We start from the raw sequence: 20,436 nt of genomic DNA on the forward strand, positions 1-20,436 counted from the left end.
GTGAAAGAGGCACCAGGGCTAACTTGGAGACGGAGGTGTGAGGGCTGAGGGCTGTGTGTGCCAGGGGCCTCAGCATCCCTGACTAGATTGGACACCACCCGCTTGTCTGTAACAGCTACAAACCAGGATCACCTGGAGACGTTTTTACAGACTACCTGCCCCCCTCCCCAGCCAGCTGAAACAGGTTTTCAGGCCTTGTGACGGAGTCCTCACATCCAGTCCTGACTCGGTTGTTACCTGTCTTCCACCCCAACTTCCCGGGGCAGTCACAGCAAGGGTCCAGTTTATGACTCTAAATCCTGAGTGCCAGTTTAGGTCCACTCAGAACTCCCTAAGGCCTCCTGCCTCAGTTTCCCCACCCAAGAAACGGAGGGCATAACCCAACAAGTGAGGTGGAATGGAGCCAGGATTTTAATGGTACGACCTGTGCCACCTGTGCGCTCAGCGAGATGGGCTCCTCCCTCAGCAGCCAACCAATGTCCCCTTTCCTTGGACAGAGTGATTTGGGGGCGGGGGCATGGGGAGTGTATCATCATACTTAGAGCCAATGAGAGGTGAGATTTGCTGGGAATTCTGGGAAAGGAAAGTTAGTTGTTATTTGTGGGAAGCCAGACGCTCAGGAAAGGCTGTGAAAGTTTTATGGGGGTCCCAGGAGAATTGCTGTGTGGGACTGAGGGCAGCGAGGAGTCCTGGAGCCCTCACGACACGTGCATAGTGTCGAATCAGGGCAATGCTGAGACGGCGAGGTTCTGGTACAGAGCTTATTTTGATTTAACTATCTGTTTTCATTCTGTGCGTGGGCGCGCGCGTGCGTGTCCGAGGTGTGTCTCGACAGTGAACTAACTGTACGTGCTTTCGGGTGTCTGGGAAGGCCAGAAGAGCTGGAATTCCCGGTGGTTGTGATGTCTGACACTGGTGATGGGAATTGAATTCGGTTCCTCTAAAGAGGCAGTAAGCACCCTTAAGTACTGAGTACTTCTCTATTCCGCCCCATTTTGTCTTTAAGATTTACTTATGGGGCAGAGGTAAGAAGGTCACAAGTTGCATGTGATCCTGGGTTCAATAATGAGACCCTATGTTCACAACACACACTCCAAACAGACCCCCCAAAAAACCCACCCCGAAACCAAGAGAAAAATCCCTTAGCAGTACCTTGAGAATAGCGAGATAAATGTTTTTCATTAGAAGAGGACTTTATTACTGCGTATGTAAGCTGTATTACTAATTCATAAACAGTATTAAAAGTTAAATAGTCTTTTAAATTTCTAATAAGTTAATCAAAAAAATTTCCTCAGTGGTAGGATTTAGAATGTCTGTTAAATTCTAATTTCCTTTTGCAAATATTTCAGTTGTATTAGAATTCACTTGTTACTGGATAATGATACATATTGTTGCACGAACGTTTAAGAAACTAAATACATTTTTATTGATTTTATGGCCAGCATACTGTTTGGTTTGGTATGAAAGCATCATCCATTAGGAATGAACGGTTTGGCAATGACGGAATCTTCTGAAGAGGTTGCAGTTCTAAACGACCACCACAGGGTGGCGCCACTGTCAAAGCAAAGGCGGGCTCAGTTCTGGCACAGGGCGCTCACCTGTCCTCGTTCGGGCAGCTTCTCAGCAAGGGAACAGAATTCAGACTCCCACTCGATCTTCCGGCCCGGGTTCTGCCTCCTGCAAAGTGTTCGCTCCAGACCCGTTCACAGGATGTGTCTTGCCAGCCTCTGGGACCCGGGCTCCGCACCCTCCCGCAGAACACATCCTGGCTCTTTGGCCGTTGTATTTAGCGTGGCCTCTGCTTGGCACGCTTTTCTGCTGCTCGCCCCTAGGAAAACTCATACTATGCTTATAGATTTAACCCCAGTTGCCCCACCGGGGGTGGGGGAGGGCAAGTCGTTTAACCGTCCCGTTTCTCAGTTTCTTTGCGAACGTTGGCTGTAAAGGTAAAAGTAAATGTAGAACAAGGAATGGGAAGATCCCAAAGGAACTGAGGAACTACAAGGACGGGTGAGCCTGACGCTTGAGCCCGGCTGTAGAGAGAAACCCCTCCCAATTTTCTCTGCCACCAGCCAGGAGGAGGGGGAGGGGCGGCAGCAGCCTTGGAGAAGGGCCTTAGAAGGGCTCAGAGTGGGGGCTGAGCCCACCCCCGCCCCATGAGGCTGTATGGTGGGACCTCTCTCCTTGTTCCTTTCCAATACCATCTGCTCCTGCAGCCCCCACGCACCACCACCCCGGTCCCGTAGGCTTTTCTTAACCCCAGGTTCTGCTTTGCCTGTGGATGTCGCCCCCCAGCTGACATTCTGTAGCTGCTGGGTTCCTCCTGCCTTCTTCCCTCCGCCTTGACAAGGAGTCCGGAGGAGTGACTTGAGACCCTATTCGGCTTCGTGGTTTTATTTTTGCGCTTGTGAATGTTTTGCCGGCATGCGTACTTGTGACCACAGAGGTCAGAAGGTGTCAGGTCCTCTGGAGCTAGAATTATGACCAGCGTCAGCCACTTTTCAAGAGCTGCGAACTACTTAGTATGCTCTCCAGCCCCGCCCCCGGTTATGTTGGTTATCTTTGTTTTTGAGACAGGCTTTCCCCAAAGTCCAGGGTAGCTACAAAGTCACCGTGTAGTAAGAGATGACCTTGAACTTCTGAATCCCAACAGTCTTCTGAGTCATTTCCTATCAGAGACCCTCTTGATCACCGGGAGAATTTTTAGTAGCCCACAGCTGACTGTAGCCCTGACAGGCCAGACACCTCTTTACTGATCACCTCCAGAGGGACACTAAATGACACCACGGCCCACTGTGGTGGCAAATTTGGCTAGTGCAAAAAAAAGCAGAACAAAACAATTCAAGGCTTTTGAAAAAAGCATCATTTATTTCAAAGCACAACACAAAGTTGTGTTTTAAGAAATACACAGTCTTGTAATGTCAAGACTTGGCTCTGTATTTCAGTTCATCTTTAAAATACGTTCAGGTATACAAATGGTACATACCTCAAGTACAAACAGCACAGAGAATGCGTGTGGTTCCACTGGGCTTTCCATTCAGCCACTGTTCTTAGGCTGGGTTACATTTCTGTAGTCTGCTTTTAAACCAAGATAGCCTTACTTTAAAAAAATACTCTGTATTTTCAGCACAAAGTCCTCATACATTTTTAAAATTAGATCTTGGCGCATAATATTGTGAAATTATTAAAAACCGAACTTGGTAATTTAGTAAAATTGTCACATGCCAGGACTTGTCAATCACTTCAAATTACTCCCTTATCTGCAATGCCCAATTTGTGTTCTTACAGATAAAGAAGGCAGGAAGAGACAGGTGGGGAACTGGGTAAGTCAAGATTTCAGGTGGACAGGTTGTAGTTTGTGGCTGAGTCCAGACTTTTGTCTACAAGCACAGCAGCAAATCTCAGAGCATCATAATTGCACAAGATGTGAGAGAAGCGGGTGGAACAAGCCTGCCCTGCGGGGAGGAGGCTGGAGGCAGTGAGGCCTTCAGATGTCTTGGGAACTGGCATATCATGATCAGGATGAGGGGCCCCCACTCGGTTTTTTTTTTTTTTTTTTTTTGCTTAATTTTAATTTTCATGAGGGAAGTGTGAATTAGACCAAGGGTCCGAGCTTCTTCTTCCGATTGTAGGGCTCCATATCCGCCAGGGGTTGTAGGTCTGTCCCAAGTCGTCAGCTGGACCGGAGGTGGAAGGAGCGTGGGTGGTGGCGTTTTCCGTGCCCATGAGGCTGATGCTTGACAGTGTGTTTGTTGGAGTGGAGAAAGAAAGGTTGCTGTTGATGTTGCTGGACCAGATTGAGCTGCTGAATGGAGTGGTGGACCACAGGCCACTGCTGTTGCCAAGGATGGACTATGACAAAACAGAAAACACAATGCTGAGTGTGGGGTGAGCTGGGCAGGCAGGGAATGGAGTGGTCCACAGACTTCTCCAGTCTTTATTTATTTTAAAGACTATTCCATATATTTGGCCATAGCAGGGTCTGAGCCTGGATCTCACTGGGTCCTGGCTATGCTAACTTGTATCAAGAGGCAAAGCTAACCAAGTAGTGTGGAAGTGATTGACTACCTCCTGATGTGTACAGAGAATCTGCTGGCCTGCTTTTCAGGTTGGTCGCGGTGCTATGGAGCAGAGGCAGAATTACTGCTAAGTCAGGTTTCCTATGACTCCATCTTCACAGCACTGCCTACCAACCACGCACGTGTGACTTGGGGTTTTCTGAAGCAAAGCTTTTACTATTTTATAAAGGATGACTATTCTTTTTCTTGGGTAGAGGACCTTCAGGATGCATAATCTTTGCAGAAAACTTTGAGAATGCACACGAGCTAGGGGGTGAGGGCTCTCAGGAACAAAACACATGCAACCCCCCAGCTGTGGGAGGAGTAGGGCTGTCCCCTTGAGATCGGATGGCCAGGGCCACACCCGGGTAAGAGGCTGAGCTATGATGGTCCTGTGAGGAGGAAGCTGGGGCCTGAACCACAGCCCCAGTTTCCTCAGTGTTCTGGCTGTAATGGCTCTGAAGGGCACCGTGGGCAGAACGTAAGATAGAAGTGTGACCCTGACAGCACAGCCCTCCGTTTCCGGTGTCTCTGCTGTCTGTGACTGTCAGCACAGTCCATGTGACAGCAGGACTGGTAATGACAAAGGATGGGGCTTGGGTACTCACAGTGGCTGTGTGGGTTGGCGAGCTGGAACTGGCTGGCCAGGAAGGGCTGGGGTCTGTTGCTGGAGAGTCCCAAAGGTAGGAGGGGCCACTGCTGAACTCATTCCAGCTTCTCTGGGATGACTGACTGCAGGCTCGTGACAGTTTGCTGAAAACTGCTGAAAAAACGAGGCAGTGGGTTAAGCCGCCTCAGGCCTCTGGGATGAGATGTGTCTCAACAACACACCCCAGTGCCATGCATGTGAGCTGACACCTCATCAGCTCCCAAGAATTCGGGGACACGGTCACAATGTGAGCATCTAACGCAGTCATCACTAGATGGCACCAGGACTCAGCTGTTTGGTCCTGACCTCATGGCTAATGCAAACACACTGCCCCACAGATGCAGGACTGGACTTGAGACCAGAATCCCTCTTAGAAGCGCTTTAGCATGCGCTGTGGAGCACAAGGCAACAGGCATGCACTTCTGTGTCCTGCTGTGCCCAGGCAAGGGGATTAGGGAGGACTTCCACATGGTTTCTGGATGTGTGCTGGGTTCCCAGAAGCCCCCCACGACAGAAGTACAACCTGCCCTTCCCCTAGACCTCCATATAACCTGTTACCAGCTGTTGCATTGAAAGATGCCCCCTGCTCTGATGGCAGCCATGCCTCCTGTACCAAGTGTCCCTAACTTGGCACATGCCTTTTGTTGTTATAAGCTTCCTACTTACAGACCCAGGGCTGAATACTTACCACCTGTTAGATTAAAAGAATTTCCAAAGGCTGAGAACGAATTGAGGGGGGTGAGGTCAGGGCTGCTGGGGTTGCTGACAGGACTCCACAAACCTGAGCTGAATGGTGCAAGGGAAAATACACAAAATGGTGGTTAGTGAGCGGGATCCATCTATAGCTTCATGGAGAGCTGCTTCAATTGGGGGCTCAGATATGAAGGCACAGAGAAGGGGGGAATCTACTACGTGGCTGCTGTAGGAAAGATGTCTCCTGCCCCGGGGAGTCTCAACCTCATTGCTGGCCACGGGTGACCCACCTACCTGTCAGAGCCGTCACTGTCAGCAGGAATGTGTGAAATGCCAAGGCTGCTGGAAAAATCTGATTTGTTTGAAGAGATTTTAGCAAATCCATTTCCACCTGCAACAAGGACTGGGAATGAGTGTGAGGCGCAGCTGGACAGAGCCCGTGGGCCACGCCCAGGTGTGGTAGCCGTGGGTGCAGGCCACTCACCGGGGCTCTTGTCGTAGCCTGCTGCGACTGCAGCGAAGGTGGGGTTGCCGTTCTTGCCCGGGACAGATGCTGCCTTTGTCAGCTTGCTCTTGCTGCTGCTCGGCTGCTTTGCTTTTGTGTCACTAGAGCAAGAAGAAAGAATTCCCCTCACTGGTGGTGCCGACAGTTAGCAGTGTCAGGCACCCAGGGGTGGCAGCCCAGGATGGCTCAGAGCACAGAGAAGCCCTGTGAAAGTGTTCTGGGATCCAAGAGAGTTAACCATATGGAAAATGAGGGGTTCCTGGAAAAGCATGGAAAGAGACCAAGGTGGGTATCACAATTTTGGGAATGGGAAGAGGTGGGGGTCACATTGGAAGAACCTGAAGAAGGCCCCTTGGCAAAGAAACCTGCAGAATATCAGCCAACTGGTGTGGCTGGCAGGGCAGGTCCATTCTTCAGGGCTCTTCCCCTGGACATGATTACAGTGGGGGCCCCAGTAAGTAAGATCCCTCCCCCGCATGGGTCACTGCTTCTGTTGCTGCTCTGCAAGAAGCCTGTGTGGAGGAAATGATGCCTGTGTGATACTGGGCCTGTTGGTACAGTGGGAGGTCACCTGCCACTAAGCCAAAGTGCCCTGCGGTGAGCCTGCCTGTGCACTCCATGTCTGCACTTTAGGTGAAGTGCTCCATTGTGGGATGCTTGCCCTCAGTTCTAAAACACAGTAACAGACGTGTTCCCAGATAGGATAAGGTCACTGCTGGGGTCAGGTGCCTGGAACATTGAAAGAGCTAATCCAGGCTAAAGGACCTAATAATGAAAAATGGGCTCATGTGCAGCAGGACCAAAAGTGTGACATCTGTGTGAGTAGCCTACCTGCCGGAGCTGTTGACAACGCTGCTGTAGCTGCCACGGGACGTGAATGGGCAGGGAACGGTGGACAGAGGAGAGGCTGGTGTTGGTGAGGTCTGGCGTTTTAAGAAAATGTCTGCATTGAGGGTTTGCAGAGACAGTTTATAAAGACTGTCAGTAGCTGGAAATTAACAAAAGGTCCCATTAATGTGACAGTTTCATCTGGATTCTTCACAATCAGTCATTTTTGATGTGAAATTCAAATGCTTTATAAAGGACACGAATGGAGACTTATGCATTCCACTTGGAGATTCTAAGAAGGGAAATTCGAATCTCTTGGCCCCGGGGCTTCAGAGAATTCAAGCACTTGCTCCACAGATAGGGGTAGGGTGGCTGGGCCTCTCCACTGTTACCTATGAGCAGCTGGAGCCACTGTCTGAGGACCAGAGGGAGGCTGTGCCTCCTTCCAGGGTTTAACTTGCAGCAGCTGAAGTACATAGGCTGAATGCCCTCAAGTCCAACAAGATTCCTTGTCTCAGCCTTATGTGCGAACGGTGTGGCTGTGGCTCTCAGTAGCCCTGTTGTGCACCACACACTGCAGCCCCCGGGGCTCCCTCCCAGCCTGCCCTGCTTCTGGACTCTGTGCTGTGCTGATCTCACGTCTCAGCTAAAGCTGTGTAGCACAAGCTACTGCTCTCTAAACCCTCAGGGGCATGTCAGGACCCTGGTAAAATCAGTGCTAAGCATAGCTCCCTTCTGAAGCCCATAGTCCCTATTCTCCATGGTCAGGGTCACCTTCTCTCTTCTACGCGCCCAGTAGTACTGTTACCTTTATCACTGTTTAAGCCTGGAGCCTGCCCACTCCTGACCACAGAGGTGACCTCTCTATGGCTGCTTTGCTGTTGCTCGCGCCCAGTGCTCATCACAAATGCTGTGCGTGTGAAATTTCTTGCCTGAGTTGTTCATAAGCTTCTTGGAAGTCTCCAGCACACTGATGTTGAAGGGAGACTTTATACAAATGCCCAGATCCTTCCTTCCCTGTTCATTTCTTGTGGGGTACCTTCTCTGACCTGCCCCTGGTGAAGGAAGGCATACTGGAAGCAGGCCACACTCTGGTGCGGTTTGGATAGGAACTGTGCCCAAAGGCTGGTGTGCTGAAGGCTTACTCCAGCAGCATCGCTCATAGGTGAGGGCTGTTAGTGGATTAGTAGCTAAACAGACTTTGAGGAAGTTGCCCTTCATGGTCACATCCCTCCCTGTCCCCATTTCTGTGCTTCCAGGCTGCCGAGTTGAGCAGCTTTGCTCAGCCACATCCTTCTGTCATGTTTTCTGCTTTGCTATAGACCTAAAAGCAACAGAGCCAGCTCACCATAGATGAGAGAGAGAGAGAGAGAGAGAGAGAGAGAGAGAGAGAGAGAGAGAGAGAGAGAGAGAGAGAGAGATGAGAGAGAGAGAGAGAGAGAGAGAGAGAGAGAGAGAGAGAGAGAGAGAGAGAGAGAAAGAGAGAGAAAAGCTGGCTAGTGCCCTCTATTGGCTTGTTTCTCCCGAGAGCTATGGGGAAGCTCTGTGTGCAGATGCGGTTGACAAAGGCAGATGAACAGAAGAGAGGAGGTCTGAGACTGGGGAAGAGCGGAGGCTAAACTCACACTGCTTTTCCAAGTTAGAGAAGCTCTGGCTTTGCGTACCACATCCTGACCTTTTCTTGGCACTTTCTTGCCTTTTAAGCCATAAAGAACATTCTTGGCTTCCTTTATTGGTACAAGGTTTTTGCTGGCTAGTCTTGACACAAGCTAGGGTTATCTGAGAAAAGGGAACTCCCACCCAGAGTGGCCTATAGGTAAGCCTGTGGTGCTATAACGTCAGGCTAAGGGAACAAGCCAGTAGGCAGTACTTCATGGCCTCTGCCTGAGTTCCTGCCATGACTTCCATGACGACAGACTGACGTGAAGCATGAGCTGACTGAACCCTTTCCTTCTCAGTGGACACAGTGTTTCATCACAGCAACGGAAACCAAGGCAAGCCTCCAGCTAAGGGCTGCCGAATGGATCCTGACCATGCACACAGGATACAAAAGTCCTTTGACTAATGCTTTGTCCTGACTCAGCTCTGAAGCCAACAGTGTCCTGCTAATGTGCACTTGAAGGTGGGGTCTAAGGAAGATGGGACGTCGAAGAAAAATTAGGCACTAAGGTAGTAGAGGTGTCCAAAAGGGACAGTGACAGTGCGAACTGGACACTCACTGGCTTCCTCTGCCCACACTGGAGACAGCAGAGCCCTGGCAGAACTTTCCAGTGGGGCTGGTGGTGAGAGCAGGCCGAGGCCGTCTCTCAGTAGAAAAGCACTGAAGGGCTGTGCAGACATAGCTCAGGCTTTCCTCCCACTGGCCAAGGTGCTCTGGCTCTGTTACCGTCTCTGGTGTTAGCAGCCCAGTCTCCAACACTGTTCCTTGTCCCTGGCCAGACAGATGCACTTTGGCTGAGGCTGGCTACAGCAGGCCACCCACAGTGGTCACTTATGGAAATAACACCCCCCTGCCGCACCTGAAGGTGGTGTAGCCATGGACCACAGTGGCTTCTAAACCCATACTTACAGCTGCTGGGCTTGTGAACTGGCACCGTATCCCACTCTGGAGGAGGGGAGTCTTTCTCGCCCTCTGAGCTACTGGTACTGCCCAGTTCTTGACTGCTGGGGAGGAACTTTGAGAGGGTGGCTGGCCTGCTCTCCACTGACTTACTTGTACCTGTGCAGAAAGCAGAAAGCAAAGTTAATGTGGGAAGGGTTTCCTCTCACGAGCTGCTTCAGTGGCCCCTCAACACAGCCTTGGGTCACAACACAGCTTGCAGCCACTGCACTAAGGGGCACTGGCAGTCACAAAAAACAGTGAATCAAAAATATCTGTGATCAACATGACAATACCTTTTGTTTTCTGGGGATTTCGTGATTTGGATCCACTTGTTGTTAGTGTAGTTGGAAGAGGAATCTTGGTTGGGAGATTTCTACGCTGTTTATTTTCCAGTGAGGGAGTATATGGTAGTTCAAAGGAACTGAAAGACAAGATGTCACACCGTGGGTCCTGATGTTTGGAGCAATCCCATAGTTCAGTTGCATGCCTTATTTATAGGGTTTCCTAAGATATGACCTACCCAGTTCTAAACTTGGACTTGCTCTAAACATTCTGGGAGTGTGTGTGTGTATAGACATGTACACTTGAGGTCTAACCTCCGCTACACTGAGTGGCGTGCAGTGTCTGCTTCAGGAAATTCGAGCATGGAATTGCTGCTTAGAGCCAGCAAGGGCAGCGGTGCCACACTGGGACTCCTGTATTTTCCAACACAAATTCCAACACGAGTGGAGACAAGTTCTAGCCCCTGCAGAACAGCAGCACGCCTGTGGGGGACTAAGGTGCCCTTCACAAAGCCGTTTGTGATGCCACCAAGGTCAGTCAGGCTGGGGACAGTGTTGGCTGCTGACGGTAGGAAAGCTGACACTCTGCTTGTTGGGACAGATCTGCAAAGTCTGTATAACTTTTATTTTCTCCTTTTCCAGTGCTGGGTACTAAGTGTGGGCTTTGCACGTGCCAGTCAGGTTCTTCCTACTGAGCTACTCTCAGCAGGCCTGCTGAGCTGCACAGGCTGGCTTAAGTTTCTGACCCTCTTCAGCCTTTGAGGAGCTAGAACCACACACCCAGCTTCCAACAGGTATATTCTGAGCTGTGCCTCTCACATTTCCTTAAGTATGCTTCCAGTACCTGACCTTCTGTGTGTGACGTCAGCACATCCCTTAGACCCCACCTTGTTGAGTGTTCAAGCTCTTTCTGCACCTCTCTAACCCCAAGCTCTCATTTCTAGGCTGCTGCTAATTCCTGCTGGGTTCAAGGTAAAAAATAAAGCACTGTACTGATTCTAGAGCTCAAACATCCAAACAGTTCCAGGTTTTCAGAACCAGCAGCCCCCAAATCCTCATCTATTCCCTGTTAGACCATGAAAACAAGGAAGGCAAGTGTGACTTCATGCAAGCGCGCACACACCTTTTCTTTTTTGGAAACAGGGTCTCACTATGTAGTTTTGGCTGGCCTAGAACTATGTAGACTAGGCTAACCTCCAAGTCACCCAAACTCCTGCCTCTGCCTCCCAAGTGCTGGGATTAAAATTATATGCTACTATGCCAGGGTCCCTAAGTATTGCTGAAATTAGTTAAAAGAGATAACCAAATGGCCTCTTTTCCAGATTAGTAAAGTTTTAAGTAGCATAACAAACTGGAACAACAGCAACGAAGGCACCCCTCCCCCACCTCTGTTCTCCTCCTTGCTGGCAGGGTGAGTTTAAAATTCCAGATTCTAAAAATGGCAGAAGGACTCCCAAAGCACAGCCCCCAGCCCCCAGTAGAGGTTGTATGAGCTATTTTTAGGTGAGTCATCTGTAACTGTGGGGGGTGTCTATTTTACAAAGCTTAACTTTGCCACTGTAAAATTAATTGGCTTTAAAGGAAAAAAAAGGTGCCAGACGGTTTTATTTTTTGCTAAGTCAACATTCCAAATTAAGCCAGATGGTTTCCAGAAAGAAAAAAAAGTTTAGAGCTTTTAAATAAAATGGACAACAGCCAACTGACTTGAAATGATTCCGTCATCAAGGGTGAGAATGGTTCAGACTTCAGACGCCAGCTTGGTCTTTATTCATGTCTCACACTGTGTGGCCTTTCTCGGGTGCAGGGTGGTGACTGAGACAAGGAAGGCTCTCCCTGGTGGATCCTGGGCTAAGCCTGCCACCAAGTGGATTAGCAGTCTATCTTTGCTTACTGCAGATTACTAAATCAACAGGCAGGGTTACTATGCAGAATAAAGGATCAGTGGATAGTGTCTGCTAACAGCTGGGCGGATCTCCTACTCCAGCGGAAGCTAAGTCCCATGTCTGCAGGCTCACTCAGTTGTCTGGAAGCCCCACCACCCAGCCCCATGCTTCTCCTGGCAGCCACATTCCTGGTACTTTTCTAGGGAGCAGGGCAGGGTGCGGACAGAGGTGGCTTCTGAGCCATTCCTTCAGTTAAAACTCTTAAGAAGCTTCCAGATAAATCTCACTTTAATGTGTGCACATTTCCTTTACACACACAGCAGCATGGCAGATGGGATTCTGAGGCAAAATGAAAGGTGGACCTGATGTCTGACAATAGAGCATGCCATTACTACTGTACCTCAGTGGGCACAACGGGCTCTCGTCTAAGGAAATCTTTCATTGTCTGAAAAAGACTTTGTTCTATGAATTCTGAATGTGAATACTATAAAGTAGGGCTGGTGACTGAAAGGCAGCAGAAGCTATAGGACTGCATTTGGAAATCTAAGGCTCAGATTAACAGCGCTAACCAAGAGAGGCTGTTGTCCTTCCGTCCTCCTGTCCTTCCTCTTCCCGCCTCACTCCCCATCTGCCATCAATCATCACCTCCACCATGTTAACGCTGACATCAGTTCATTAGAAAGATGCTAGCCCAGAGCTTATGAAAATATGAAGAAATTTTGTCAACAACCCAGTAGCTCAACATATTCATTTTCTTGGGGAGCAGTCCACAGAAAGCCTCCTTATAGAGCCTGCCTGAATTCTGCCGTTGGTACCAGAGTTCTCCCATGGTAGACTGGTCTCGTTGGGGACATCATCCCAGAACATGTTTCAGGCAAGAAAAACTCTTCTAAGGTTTATAGCACAGAATTCTAGATCCCAACTGCATCCTTGGGCTTGTGACACTGCAGACTCCAGGCTCTTGAGAAAAGTTAGCTCTGTACCAGCGGGTGGCCCATCAAGGTTACCTCTGCCCACACGGTGCTGTGGGTGTATGTATTAAACCAAGCTTTCACAACAGACTGCTAACCCTGCCCTGTCCATGCCTGGCATCAGAAGCAGGTGCATGTCCCAAGCATCCACCTGACCAGCAGACATTAGACACGAGAGGCTGTCTTAGAGAAGTGGCTCCCAGCAGCAACCCCAGACACTCACCTGCCTTTCACATCCGACGGGATTTCTTTCTTAGCATTTAAGAGCTTTTTGCTCTTTGGCTTCACTTGAGATAGTTCACTTTCCTGTTTTTCAGGCATGGCTGGTCTCCCCTTGTGCTTCTCTGTATCCTGTAAAGACAGATGCAGCCGCTTGCTCAGAAGGACTAGTAAGACAATGGAAATGAAAACAAAATCCAAGGGACAGCTATACATGTCAGACTGCAGAAATGACAACCCCCTTTTTTCTGACAGAGCCCCACTACATAGCTCCTTGCTGGCCTGGAATTTCCTTGTAGATCAGGTGTGGCCTTGAAATCAAGGTTCACATGTTTGGGCTTCCTGAATCTGGGTTTACAGGAGTACAGTACAGTGCCTGTCCCCATAAACTCCCTTTTTGAAATCTGTTGAACTTGTCAATGTTTTAGCTGTTTTTAACTTAGTGTAATTGTCTTCTGTGGAGTCTGAAGTGTAAGTCCTTTAGTTTATTTACATTTACATGTCAATAGGAGGTGATTATTGGCAGCATGAATTAGCTTCTTCCTAAAGTACTGGGAGTAAGCCTGGGCTCTGCTCCTAAGAGAGATCCAGCAGAGAGTACAGTACAGAGCTAGCACATGTGATCCTTCAGAGGAAGCTCAGATTAAGAGAGCAGCAGGGAGACACTTAGCATGCTTACTCCTCGGTGGTCCACTTCAACTGCCAGTACCGTGGGTATGTGTGTCAGTACCCTCCCCTCGGTGCCGTGGGCGTGTGTCTCGGTACCCTCCCCACCAGCAGGTCCCCTGCTTCTCTGGTCATTTGCTAAAATGGGAACCAAGTCCAATTCTCCAGCACAGTTACAAATGAAATAGACGTAGATAGGGCACCAGCCCGACTGCAAGGCAATGCAGAGAGGATAGGGGACACGTGGACGTGTGCATCCTATGTGAAACATGAAATCACTCGGTGAATAGAGCCGGCACTGATTATGATCGGACTCCTTAGGCCATTAGAGGGAAACCAGAAGCCAGATTCTGATCCACAGCGTTATGGGCTGCACAGAGAATCCTAGACCTAAACCTAAAATAAAAAATGCCAAAGGCGAGTCGGAGCCTGCCTTCGACACAGCACTTACAGCCGCCCTGCTGGACCTGGCGTGGCAGGCCTTCTGAGTGTAAGTCACCCATGGCTGTTGCCCCCATGTGCTCATGTGTCCTAGGCTGGGCTCTGGTCCCTGTGACCACTAATGTCATATTGAACCTACTCTGTAATGACATTTTTGGAAATTCTTGAATTTCAGTTTCTTTAAACACAGAAATAAGAATGTGTTTTCATTTTAAACTGTCCACAGCAGCTGACCATGATTTGCCTGTGCCCTTGAAGAAGTATGGTTTTGCCAGCTGCAAATAATTTCCGTGACTGTGTAATGTTTGGAACTCCAGGAACTTTTCAGAGGGAACATAAATTCGAAGACCCCAAGAGGTGGGATATGTGGTTGTTGGTTGTTTATCGAGGGTTGGTTGCAGTTTGTTAGTGGCCATGTTCAAAGAAACAAAAGGAAAAAAATTAGGTTCAGAGATCTTTCTCCTCAACCCTTCTTTTTCTCCTGTCTAGTGTCAGGGGTGGGGAGGGTGGAATAAAGATGAACCCACAAAGTAGCAAAGACAGCTACATTACTCCCTCTGGGGGAGCCACTGTTGCCTCTGCCTTGGGGGCAAGCTGTTGCTGAACCCTGTTTTTAGCATTACTAGACAACTGATAGGGAGGTGAGCAGTTACTGAGCCCTGCTCCCAGCATTGCTAGACAGTGAACAGGTTCAGTTCTTTCTACTCTTTGATGTTTGCAGCCATGAACAGACTTCATGATTACATCCCACTGCTCCCTAATTTCAGCAGGGTTTCAGTTTCAGACTAATATTTCCAAATACTCTTCTCCAGGGGAAACAAAGTCACCCAACAGCAGAGCTGGGCTGGTTTCTGCAGGGGGAGAGTGCAGGCATAAATAACACACAGGACACACGCTCCGCAGGAGAGACACAACAGGAGACATTAATTTGTACTGAGCTAGGTGGTCTCAAGTCCCACGGTGCACATCCACATACCTCCCTGAGGAGTGGCTCTGTGTCGGGGTTGGAGGTCTCTGTGGTGGTGGAGGAGCTGTCATCGTCAGCCAGAGTGTCCTTCAGCTCATCCTCCTGGGGCTTCCCCTTACCCCTCTTCTCTTTCTCCTCCTGCTTCTTCGGAGGCTTGGCCTTGCGTTGTTGGAGAGACTTTCCTTTCCCTGGGGATGAATAATTGGAGTAAAATCATAGCTTGGTCAAACAGCTTCAAACACAGAGCTGTTCCAAGTTTTATTAGGAGTGGCTGGACTAGTTTTTCCTTCTTGACTTACAGCTGCCCGTCAGGTTTGTCTTTGTGAGGAGGTTGTTTAAAGTCAGCTTTGTTGAGACACGGCTGACGTGCAACTGCCTATACCCCTATTACAAGTGGCACGTCTGTCAGCAGATCTGGCAAACAGGCCTGAGAATGTTTGCCAGAAGGTGATGGAGCTGTTAAAGAGTCCCAGCAGAGCACGGCAGGGCCTCTTGTGCTGGTGATGTGTCACCTGGGTGTGCTAACACCCCTGCTGGGTCCAATCCTGGCTCATGATCTGCAGGACTAAAGTGAGGAATTGTAAAAAGCCCCTAGAAGAGCAGAGGACACACAGTGTCACTAAGGACAGAGTAAACATGCTCCCAGAACCAACAGAAGCATAGTTTTTAGCCGTGTTCCAAGACCAGGGACACAATACTGAACAAGTCAGTCCTTGCCTCGTGGAGCTGACACTCTACAGACAACGCGAGAGAGGCATAGAAATCTCCAGATTCTAGCACCTGCAACTGAGCCCCCAGACCTGCAGAGGCCACACTTGAGAGCATCTTCCTGGCATCCTTTCTAAACACACGAGTTAAAATAGTGCTTTCCTATTTGACTTCATCTAGACTTCTGATGCTTACCTCAAACAATCTGCTAACTACTCAGCTGGGATGAAAACCTTAGCATCTGTAACGGCTTGGCAAAGTAGATCTGGGGCTAAAACTGACCTATATTGTTTTGTATGGTTTGAAGGTAAGAGACAACATTTTTAAATAGAAAATTTTACAAGAGTCTTGTATGTGTTTGGCAAGCACTTCCACAGAGTCATACCCCAGTCTCATTCGTCAGCCTCTATGGTGCTGTGGTCAGCACCTCAGTTTTGTAATGGTTTACTGCACTCTGCTTACTGCTTAGCTGGTGCTCTGGGCTCCTCCGTCAATGTGGTTCCAGGATACTGCAGGAGTGAGTACTCTTCCTGCTCAACCGTGCTGCAGCCTACCCCTCATCTTGGTACTTCAGTCTCCTGGTTTCCTAAGGAGGCTCAAAGTGACAGGCCTGGCCATGCTGTTTTTTTGAGAAGACAGGAGAACTCTGGGGTTTTGGGCTAAGAAAATGGTTGAATGCTGTAGGTGGGGCTCAATGGGCCACCCCAGGAGGAGGGCGGAAGACAGCAGGGATGAGAACAATGTGGACTATGAAGGCCCTACTTAAGATCACAGACTGCGCTTGGAATATTTTGGCATAGACTGGCTGCTTTTTGCCCTTACTTTAAGAATCTGCCTGGGGCTAAGGGGGTTGACAGAGAAGTTTTCAAGGCTGCTGAACAGTGTCACTTTCTCAAGGTTATTAGTGACCACTTTTAGGCAGATCTACAATGAGAAAGAGCAAGCAGAGCAAAACAAAACAAAACCAAAACAATCTGAGAAAAGAGAGAGGGTCAGCAGATTTACCATCAGAGCCAAGTCCTGTGCTATAAAATAAAATAAAAGTCCTGGTACAAAATAAAACATGGATGAAGGAAGTGGTGCCCTTGAGGCAAGACCTCACCTGGCTGATCTTACAATCTGTGAAGGAAAAAGTCTAAGGGATTTTTCTGGTCCCCAAATCAGCAACAAACCCAGGCTCATGCAGACGTAATTCAAGGAGAGGACCAGGCTCCAGACTCCACTGAACAGGAGGTTCTGGCTTTAGTCATGAGGAATTGGAATAAAAAGGTGGGAGTCTCCCTTTGTGGTTAGAGAAAGCAGGGGAATCTCTGCATGAAGGTCCACGGAGCCTCTATGTGAAGCTGTGAAGTAAGACCTGGGGTACAGGAGAGACCCAAGATGCTGGGATGATGGAGCCGTGGGGCACTGGCCAAAGAGAGCTACAATGCAAGTGGAAGCAGCCCAGGAGGGAGAGTTGTCCTCAGGGAGCTGGAAGGGCAGGAGAGCCACATACGCCCTCTGACCCAGGGAACACAGCCACACTCTGCCTTAGGCTTTGGTCAAGCTTTGGCTGGTATTTCTCACTATGCCTGCCCATCCCCCCTTTTGCAATGGCAATATATATTTTGTGCCATGTGTGTTAGACATGTGCTTTGCATTTTGATTTTATGGGGTTAGAGTCAGGAGGTAGCCTTGAGTCTCAGAAGAGTCTTGGACTTCTCCACTGTGTTGATACTGAAAAGTTGTAGGGACCTTGGAAGATGAACTAAATGCATTTTGCACTGTGATATGGCCACAGGCCTAAGGGGCCAGGGAGTAGAATGAGTAATAATGCTCCCTAAGGCTTAGTCCCTAGTTGGTGGAACTGTTTGAAAAAGATTAGTGTATCCTTGGAGTGGGCTTGGCGGTTTCACAACAGTCTTAGTCAGCAATGTCTTCTGCCTCATGATGTGAGCGCTCGGCCCGCCTGCTGCCATGCTCCCTGCCTTGACGGTCACGGAACCATGAGCTCTCAAATCAAATGCTTTCTTTTAAAAGCATTGCCTTGGCCATGGTGTCTTGTCATGGCACCTGGCCTGCTATTCTGTAGCCCACGCACTCTCCTGGCTCTGCAAGGAGCATACACACAATCACAGGGACTTTCTCCCTTGGTCTCCTGTGCCTAATCTGTAATTCTGAAAGTCAAAACCTCTCAAAGCTGTCGTCCCCTAACTTGCTTGAAATGAAATGTACCAAGACCGATGACGTTTGGTTGCACCACCTTAGTTGGACTGATGGAAAGCCTGCTTGTAGTCTTAGGAATCACATGGTCTATATGCCACATTTCTTCCCAAGGTTCTGAATCCCCAAAATCTTGTGATTCTGGATTGCTCTAGTCTGAGACCTTGCCACTGCCAATAAACCGTATTCCTCTTTACTTCAGTACCTTGTGCACAAGGCTGCACCCATGTGTCTGTCCCCACCCCACTGCCACTCTGAAAAGCCTGCTCTTGCTCACTGTGACCTTGCTGCCACTTTTTGCCTCATTAACCACAACTGGCCTTGGACTTCCCATCCCTTGGCTTGCTCACACTTTTCCTGTTTGTAAGGTTCCTTCTGGCCCCACAAATCTGGTACATCCCTCATGCCTCTGCCCACAAGACCACGATGTGTACATGGCCATCACTTGCTGCTGTCCCTGTCCTGTTGAGCTGGCCTCTCTGGGTACCTGGTTTCACCAACTATTTCCTTACTGGCTTCTTTTGTACCCCTTTTCCTATCTAGAGAAGAGGTGTCAGTGTGTAGCTAGCTGACCTTGAGCCTATAACTTCTTGTCTCTACCTTATCAGAACTAGAATTACAGATGTGTCACCATGTACAGCTAGAAATCCTATTTTTGAGTTAAGAGGTAGATGGTTTTGGTTTTAGCCCTGTTTTCAAAATCTTTTTGTTTTTTGAGACAAGGTTTTTCTGTGTACCTATCTGTCTTGGAACTTGCTCTATAGAACAGACAGATCTTGAACTCAGAGATCCTCCTGCCTCCCAAGTGCTGGGATTAAAGGTGTGCATCAGTACTGCCTGGCCTCAAAATAATTTTTAACAATGACTGTAACACAGTTCTCACCAGCAGCCCAAAGAATAGCAGGAAGTGCCACCAACAGATTTCTGATCTGGAGAAGCAAGTGAAGAACAGTTTCCTGACAAGCAGTTGCTTCTGTTTGCACTGCGGTACAGAGAGGCCATTGCTTCTCCAGGAGGTGGGTCTGAGCTACCAAACAACCGCCAAGTTGCTGCTTACACTGCCTATGATCCTGACTGCTCCTTAATCACATGCCTTGTTCTTGTGAAGGGGAAGGACAGGGTTACCTTTGCTTTTTGACAACGGTGATGGAGGCTGCTCTGTAAACACATCTAGGGGCGGGGAGTCGTGGTGGTCGAAGTCTTTGTCCATGGCTTCTATGAGACTGGTGATGTCGGAGTCCTCTGAGCTGTGCCGTGTGGTGCTGGCTCGCTCGGGGTGGGAAGGGTGTGTGAGGGGGGCAGGAGACAGCCTTTCAGGTGGTGGCTCCTGGTGCTGAGGCACTGGTGGTGGAGGCTGTGAGTGCTGCTCCAGTGGGCTGTGGCTATGGTGCTGGTTGCTGTGCTGGCCCTGCTTTGCCCCTTTGGACTTCCTGCTTGCATTGTGACCCTGGGATGCTGCAGCTGCCTCTGAGGCTAGGGGGCTTGTTTTGCTTGTAGACTGTGAGGCGGCTGCTTGAGAAGTCCTGCTTGACATACTTGAACTGTTTTTGGTTCTGATGTTGTCCATGTCAGCTGAGTTTTTGCCGCCATGGCTGCTGTGTGGGTGGACTGATGAGCCACACTGCCTGTGACTGCCTGTACCAGGCCGGGATGATGCGTTACTATAGAAACCCCTACCATGACTGTGTTCGCAGCCGAGTGTGTTCAAGCTGAAAAAATGGATCAATTGGAAATCAGTAAGCAACAATTTCCAACCTAATACTAAGAAAAAAATTTCATTAGTAAACCCAGAAACTAAAAACAGAAGCAGGTACTGGCGAGAGCTACAACCTTCTACAGTTTATCACCTCTGACAGTTATAAATCAGCTTAGTACTCTAACCAATAACTAAGCATATTTTGTCTGATAAGAAATCTCATGAGGTCTCAGTAACTGAGCACCAGAATAGTCTTTTTAAAGATCTCTAGTATTTCATTTCTTGTAGTCACATTTGCCAAGTCTATGTGCACTAAAAAGTGGACTTTCAGTATGTGAACATACTTTCCTTCAGATGAAATACCAACGATTCTCCTGAGATCAAATGGCTTTCCCACATCAAAGGGCGGGTTTGACGCTTCAAAGGAGAGTCGCCTTCGAAACGGTTCCCAAATTCCTTGAGCTTCCAAATAGGCTGTTCCAATGACCAGAAGAAACAGCGCACTGTGGAGCAGAGAGACGAGTCAACATTCTTTGCCAAAACAAGGATAAGTTTGGTTGAGGCAGGTTTCTTGATAACTACAGTATGATGTAAAGACCCCAAACTGTCTCTAACAATTTTAAAGGAAAGACAAAAATGAAGCGTCAGAGGCCAGAGTTTACAGAGCAGTTTCCTAGGTGTCCAGGCTGCAGGTAAGCTGGCACACTGCCTGCATGCAGTACCCACAGGAGCCATAAAGGGACCAGCTTCTCCTGAGCTGGAGTTATAGGTGGGTGAGCTGAACCCAGGTCCTCTGGGGGATCGCCATCAAGGACCTTCTCAACCACTGGGCCGTCTCTCCAGTCTCTGCACACCAACGTTAAAAGTTCACAGCCCTATATAGAAGCCGTGTGTGAAGACAATGAAGTGGATCAGGAGACACCTGCAGGTCAACCCTTCCTGAGCAAGAGAACTCGATGGGCTAGTTTTAGCAGCTCACGTACTAATCTTGGCACGACAGCATGGCCCCTGCACAAGGCTGACGTGCAAATCCATGAAGCATTCCTGTATTTAAAATTTTTATTTAT

The 20,436-nt window shown here is 49.0% G+C and overlaps 1 protein-coding gene across 2 annotated transcripts in view; it reads right to left on the reverse strand.

Annotated features, from left to right (window-relative positions):
• Positions 1–2,870: 2,870 nt before the first annotated feature.
• The window catches only part of TMEM131 (transmembrane protein 131), a 125,815-nt gene continuing 108,249 nt past the window's right edge, over positions 2,871–20,436 (reverse strand). The window contains exons 30-41 of one of the 2 annotated variants that reach the window (XM_080917167.1): positions 19,714–19,872; positions 18,799–19,382; positions 14,773–14,951; positions 12,694–12,821; positions 9,629–9,756; positions 9,303–9,452; positions 6,737–6,893; positions 5,885–6,006; positions 5,695–5,791; positions 5,396–5,493; positions 4,667–4,818; positions 2,871–3,852 (exon numbers count right to left, since the gene is read on the reverse strand). In XM_080917167.1, coding sequence (XP_080773293.1) covers positions 3,571–3,852; positions 4,667–4,818; positions 5,396–5,493; positions 5,695–5,791; positions 5,885–6,006; positions 6,737–6,893; positions 9,303–9,452; positions 9,629–9,756; positions 12,694–12,821; positions 14,773–14,951; positions 18,799–19,382; positions 19,714–19,872 — 2,236 coding nt within the window. In that variant the 3' untranslated portion in view covers positions 2,871–3,570. Of the gene's footprint in view, positions 3,853–4,666; positions 4,822–5,395; positions 5,494–5,694; positions 5,792–5,884; positions 6,007–6,736; positions 6,894–9,302; positions 9,453–9,628; positions 9,757–12,693; positions 12,822–14,772; positions 14,952–18,798; positions 19,383–19,713; positions 19,873–20,436 lie in introns of both variants that reach the window. The other variant, XM_080917166.1, reaches the window with a different exon arrangement.

The sequence above is a fragment of the Micromys minutus genome (genome assembly GCF_963924665.1).
Source record: "Micromys minutus genome assembly, chromosome: 5".
Lineage (NCBI taxonomy): Eukaryota > Metazoa > Chordata > Mammalia > Rodentia > Muridae > Micromys > Micromys minutus.